At 39.9% G+C, this 6,016-nt stretch overlaps 1 protein-coding gene and 1 long non-coding RNA gene across 3 annotated transcripts in view; one reads left to right on the top strand and one right to left on the bottom strand.

Annotated features, from left to right (window-relative positions):
* The window catches only part of LOC119490380 (tumor necrosis factor receptor superfamily member 14-like), a 28,329-nt gene extending 22,413 nt beyond the window's left edge, over nt 1-5,916 (bottom strand). Inside the window, exons 1-4 of one of the 2 annotated variants that reach the window (XM_037773758.1) lie at nt 5,208-5,916; nt 4,766-4,858; nt 2,518-2,643; nt 1,201-1,359 (exon numbers count right to left, since the gene is read on the bottom strand). In XM_037773758.1, coding sequence (XP_037629686.1) covers nt 1,201-1,359; nt 2,518-2,643; nt 4,766-4,858; nt 5,208-5,232 — 403 coding nt within the window. In that variant the 5' untranslated portion in view covers nt 5,233-5,916. The remainder of the gene's footprint in view (nt 1-1,200; nt 1,360-2,517; nt 2,644-4,765; nt 4,859-5,207) is intronic. The other variant, XM_037773757.1, reaches the window with a different exon arrangement.
* LOC119490403 lies at nt 627-1,184 on the top strand. The gene is made up of 3 exons (XR_005207396.1): nt 627-669; nt 969-970; nt 1,025-1,184. It is a non-coding gene; the product is annotated as an uncharacterized LOC119490403 (long non-coding RNA).
* Nucleotides 5,917-6,016: the final 100 nt, after the last annotated feature.

Genomic DNA, 6,016 nt, shown 5'->3' with positions numbered 1-6,016 from the left:
AAGCGGTATATAATAGATACGCTCTCTTGAAGCAGCTCCACAGACAACATCACTGCTGCTGCTTCCTTTGACCTTTACTCGGGTTTCTGAGCAACTGTCGGAAAAGAGAAATGAAAGACATCTTTAATACTTTGTGTGTTTCAAATAAAAACTCATTTGAAGTGTCATCATAATGTTAAAAGTACGAAGTGGTAATGTCACACTAATTAAAAACAAATAAATATTAAAAGTAACACTTTCAAAAAAAGTCTATTGAAAGATCAGATAAAATAAGACTGGGGGATTGGCAATGTTTGAATCTCCTGTGGATGGAAATGATCAACAATCAACATTTTGTGCTACAGGGCAGAAAAACCCTACTTTTTTGAGTAATTACTGTACAAACAATGTCTTACCTAGTCCAAGCCGTGCAATACAGGCCATCCTGGGAAAAATGGCCTGGCTGACAAAGTTCACACACTGTATCAGTTCTGCTGGTTCCTTAGAGAAACAGACAAAAGAGAAGTGAGATTATTAACACAGGAACCCAACATCTGGTGAAGATCCATCATTTATCAGACTCAACTCAGTGTCTTCATTGAGTGGTTTAACATGCACACTAGTATCCCAGTTATGAGTGTACCAAACATGTCAGTGCAGGAAATCAGTCCTGAGATATGAATACTTTTAGTCCTAGGTCAACTTTCAGGAGGGTTACTGAGACGCCTGATAAACACGGGCCCAGGTCATCATATCCTGGTTTCAGAAACCTGAATATGTTATAGAGCAGGCACTATAGAGGAGACACTTTCAAGTTATAGAGTAAAAAATATGATGATACTTGATGTAATGATGTCTGCATGCTGGAGTAAAAGTCAAAATCTTACACCAGTCTGACACAGGTACACATACAAACTGTATTGTCACTCTTGTCTTCCATTTCTGATGATCAGATGGAAAGGCTAAATACGGCAGTGTGGTAAATGCAGCAGTCCAGGCCAACCAAACTGGCACAGAAATGACAAATCTACTGGATTTGTAGGAGTCAAAGACGTGTCTGAAGTTCTGAACTGTCGCCGAGGCTAAGAAACATGGATACTGTTATTAGTACCATGTATACATGGAGCTGAATAACCAGGCTACACTATGTGCCAAACCAGGATAGTAGTGTGCATGTTAACATACTCACTGTGGGACTAGTCTGACTTGAATTTTTCTTACCAGGTTCTTTAACCCTGTGACCAGGTGGACATGGAGTGTGTGTTTTTGCTAAACTACATCCTGAACCATCCATCCAATCTTTGCAGAAATAGCCACTTAAAACATCACAAATTGTGTCAGTTGTGGCTGTGCACCACTTTTGGGAAAAGAGACCATGACCTAAAAGCAAACAGAAAAAATAGTCATTATATTGTTGTTAAACATACATTTATACATTTTATGCAGGCTTAAAAGGGCCAGTGTGTAGGATTTGGCGGCATCTACTGAATTTTCTTCCCTGTGCTGAGCATGTGGGAGAACTACGGTGGCCGGCGCAAAAACATGAATGTCTCTCTCTAGAGCCAGTGTTTGGTTTGTCCGTTCTGGGCTACTGTAGAAACATGGCGGCCAGCTCCGTGAACAGGACCCGCTCCCTATGTAGATATAAACGGCTCATTCTAAGGTAACAAAAATACAACAATTCTTAGTTTCAGGTGCTTATACACCAAAGAAATAATACTTATTAATATTATATTCCCTGTCTGTCAATAGATCCCCCTAAATGCTACACACTGTTCCTTTAAATCATATTTGAAATAATGTGATTATGTGCTACTTGGTCGAATGAAATCTAACCCACAGAGCTGCAGCAGGAGCTCTGATTGGCCAAACTCCTGACCAACACATAGGAGCTGGCCAATCAGAGCTCCTGTAGCTGCTCTGTGGGTTTTTAAGTTGTTTGCTCAGTTACACATCTTAAAATTAAAGAGTGCAACCTTCAAATGAAATCAATCACAAAACATAAACTGCAATTGCAATAACATTATGAAATTTAATTATTGATCATTAAGAGAGAAATATAATGATACATTGTGTAATTTTTTACTTGAAGCTTCAGAACATCCTATCTAAATTCAGTTTTAATTAATTAATTTATAAAAAAAAAAATTATTGGTCAATAAGGTATATTATGTTATTTACAATTAAACACTGTGAAAAATGTATTATGTCCCTGTGGTGCACTGAAGGCTCCATATAAAGCATATATCTGTTATACAACACAACCTGTAAGGACATTTCCTGAATTATTAGGGCTAACTTTTCAGCAAACACGCTGCCAACATAGCAGTACATTATCACATTATTTATTTTGTATCAAACTGCATCCATTAGCAGGGCTGCAATATATTTTTATTTATTGCAATTTGTTTTATACGATTAAATTTTGCCCAGTATCCTAATTCGATCAAACCTTTTCCACGTTACCGCATTTGTCAGAATCAAACTGAATTTGGAGGTTGAAAGACTGAAATGTTAATCAGTTCATTGTGGACATACCTTGGTCACAGGAGGTGCAGAGGAAACAGTTACTCAGGCCATTGGGTTGGTTCATATAAGTCCCATTCACACAGGGGATGCACCGTGTGCCTGACTGCTCTGTGCAGTCCCTTCGAACAACTGAACCTGTTCAAGACAAAAACACACCATCAGCGTCGCATGATCACCAAGACATGATGGGAAGTAACAATTACAAAAGCAGAAGATAACAAACTGTATCTGATAGAGTCAGTAACAATCTTGTTTCAGGTCTTTATTGGGCCAGTGTATGAAAATGCACTGCTACGCTCACAACTATAACATTACTGCCGTACTCGCCGTCAGTCCGTCACACGCTCCCTCACTCTCTCTGTCTGTCGCTCTCTCTCTCGACCGCATACCGACACTCCCCTACGTTAATCACACAACCCACGCACCGAATTATTCTTTAAAGTAGTTTGCTATGTGTATAATACATTTTTGTTTAAAAAACATTTAAAAAATAAATAATTCCCCGATGCTTAGGCCCGGTGTGGAGTCAACCTAGGTTTGGCGGGCCGCCAGGCTTCACTGGCGAAAACCCTGTCACTGTCAGCCCTTTCGCCATTGTTTGCACTATTTAGCGTTGTTAGCGTTGTTAGCACTGTTAGCTGCAAGCTGCGTCTTGCTGTCGCCATGTTGAGAGCCGTTGAGAGGCAATAGAAATGCTACCAATAGAGAGGAGAAGTCACGCCCCTTCCAGTGGACCACCATGGGACCTTATCTTGGAACAAATATGTACGGTAGTCAACAGCGAGAGACAAATAATTTTTTGATCCCGTTTGAATAGCACCATGAATCACACAGATGATGTTTGTCGATTTAAAAGATAATTTCGCAAGTCAATAAAATCACTCTTTTTTGTAAAACTGTTGAAGTATCAGACTGTGAAAATATGTAATCAGAAAAGACGGCAGACCCAAAAGTGTTGGGAAACACACAGGCATCGTAGCTCCAGCTACGATACCTGTGTGTTTCCTACTGGGATGAACTCACACCAGCAACGGGTCTGATCCTTCTTTTTCTTCCCGGCTGATAAAAAGACCAGGAGTCTCTGGATAAAACACATCAGGTAGGCTAACGTTTCATTTGTGCATGGAACATAGCTAAGATAGCTAGGTAGCAAGTGTTGGTGACTAATATTATGTGAGACGAGAGATGTAGTTCACTGAACGGTTTCACACAAAACTAAACGATACTACGACAAACTGAGACTTTCTTGACTTGTAAAATTATCTTTTAAATTGACAGATATCATATGTGTGATTCATGGTGTAATTCAAAAAGGAAAAAATAAATACTTGTCTCTCACTGTTGACCACTGTACATCTTTTATCCAAAATAAGGTCCCATGGGGTCCACTGGAAGGGGACTACGCCTCTCTAGACCAGATTTAGCATAAATGTGTGTTCAGCCTGGTTCCATGGTTTGTGTTCTAACGTCTTTGCTTCACATTAGTGTGAATTCCTGTCGAGCATGAGATAGGTATAAGGTTACTGTTGGTTAAAATGGGTAACGTTACTTCCACTGAGTTTTTTTATATTGAGAACATGACAAGTACAAACTAACAAGGCAAATGGGACAAAGGAGGACGGTCTGCAGGACAGATAATAATGCACTATACTCACTTATAACAGTCTCTTCTGCACTATATTCACTTTTAACAGTTTTCTTCATCTCCTTTTATTTTTATATCTGGTATATTTTTTTGTACTTTGTACTACTAACTTTTTTACTGCCTTTTTACTATCATGTTTTTGCACTATGGAACTGTGATGCTGTAAACTTGAATTTCCCTCGGGATCAATAAAGTTACTATCTATCTATCTATCTATCTATCTATCTACATGTCTTATTCATCAAAATGTTCTGCCTCAGGTTGGTACAAAAATGAAAATGAAACTAAAATGCATCCATAAAAACAGGGCTATCTCACATTAACTTAAACATATCTAGTAATGTAAAACAAGCTTTCTTCTCTTTCACAAGTCTCAGAGACTTGTGACTTCCACTGGTTCAAACTGGTTCAAACAAATCCCAAGTTCCTGTTTTCAAACACCAAACTGTTTTCACTGTCATGGTTCTCTTAACACAGATAAGGTTTCGAATACAGCCAATGTTCCCCTCATGCATCCATGATGACAACCCGTGACACCTCCATCTCTTCCTGATCTGTAGACACTAGCACTGCAGATCACTCCTGAAAGACGAGGCTAGAGTTATAATTTACCTTCGTGACACATAGGACAGCATTCCCCGTTCATTGTTTTATATTCTTTAGGAAGACAGCACATCGCTGGTGCCATGAGTGCAGCAATATACCCTGTTAAAGAAACAGTAACGTTAGTTTCACTGTTTTAATTTAGCACCTTCATACTTGCTGTTAGAGGATGATAAGGGTAGAAGACAGACGGTATGGAGGCGACACAATCTCTGACTATAGGGCTCGTAAATAATTTGTGCTTTACAGTGTTGCATTGTTTGTTTGTTGTATGGCTCATGATTCATTTCCGAAAGGACTGATAATAAACATCTATCAATCTAACATTAACTTATATACGAGTCTGCACAACACGTCGTGTCACGTTGGCTTAATAGCTATATCTATAGCTATTAAGCCAACAACAATACGTTTAGCGTTAGAGTAGTTCCTTGTACGATAGGATACTTACCGAAGACAGCCAAAGTCGAAAGCATGATAACACGAGCTATCACATAGTTTCATCGAGTATTTGATCCAATAGTTCTGTTTTGGCTTTAAAAAATCCCACAAACAACAAAATTGATTTAGCTAGAAAGCCCCGAAGTTTACTTGTAAAGTTAACATTCAAACAAGATTAAGGGCGTTTTCACATTAGGTAAGATTGATCTGTACTTTAACCGAGTACAATAAACCCTCCCCCTCCACTCAGCACATTAGTACAGTAGCTCTGTAGCTGAGTTCACTGCGTCATCATCCACGTGTGTTTCTTTATGTTGAGATCAGCTGTTCTAGTGGTGGAGCGTCTTAAAACACTGCATTCAAACTGGACAGAAACAAAATAAAACTCACCAATACTGTCGTCGTTAGTCTTTCCAACAATCACCAACTCTGGTTTGGTCGTAATAAACTCTTTATTTCACAGTTTGATGTGGCTCTGCTCGTCTCCCTCTCCCTCTCGTCTGCCTTCCTGCTGTATGACCCACAGCCGTGCAGCTCAGAGGATGAGATCGGCGCATGATGCGCGCAGATAAAGACAAAATACAAGGCCTGAAAGAAAAAGATGACGAACAGATCCGAGACGTAATCATCAGTATCTTGTCCAGAATCACACCGCAGTGGGCTTCATCCATGGAAACAGAGGTCGATACCGTTCACCGCCTCGGAAGAAGAGAAGAAGGGAGACACCGGCAGGTCATCATCCAGTTCCCCAGATAGCAGTGGGGCGGATCCGTCCCCAGGTCGGTACATCCGCCGTATTGCCTCACTCATTTCGGCTAT

This window comes from Sebastes umbrosus, chromosome 6 (genome assembly GCF_015220745.1).
Source record: "Sebastes umbrosus isolate fSebUmb1 chromosome 6, fSebUmb1.pri, whole genome shotgun sequence".
NCBI lineage: Eukaryota > Metazoa > Chordata > Actinopteri > Perciformes > Sebastidae > Sebastes > Sebastes umbrosus.
Note: the sequence above shows the minus strand (reverse complement) of the source record. Positions and strands in the feature narration are given on the sequence as shown.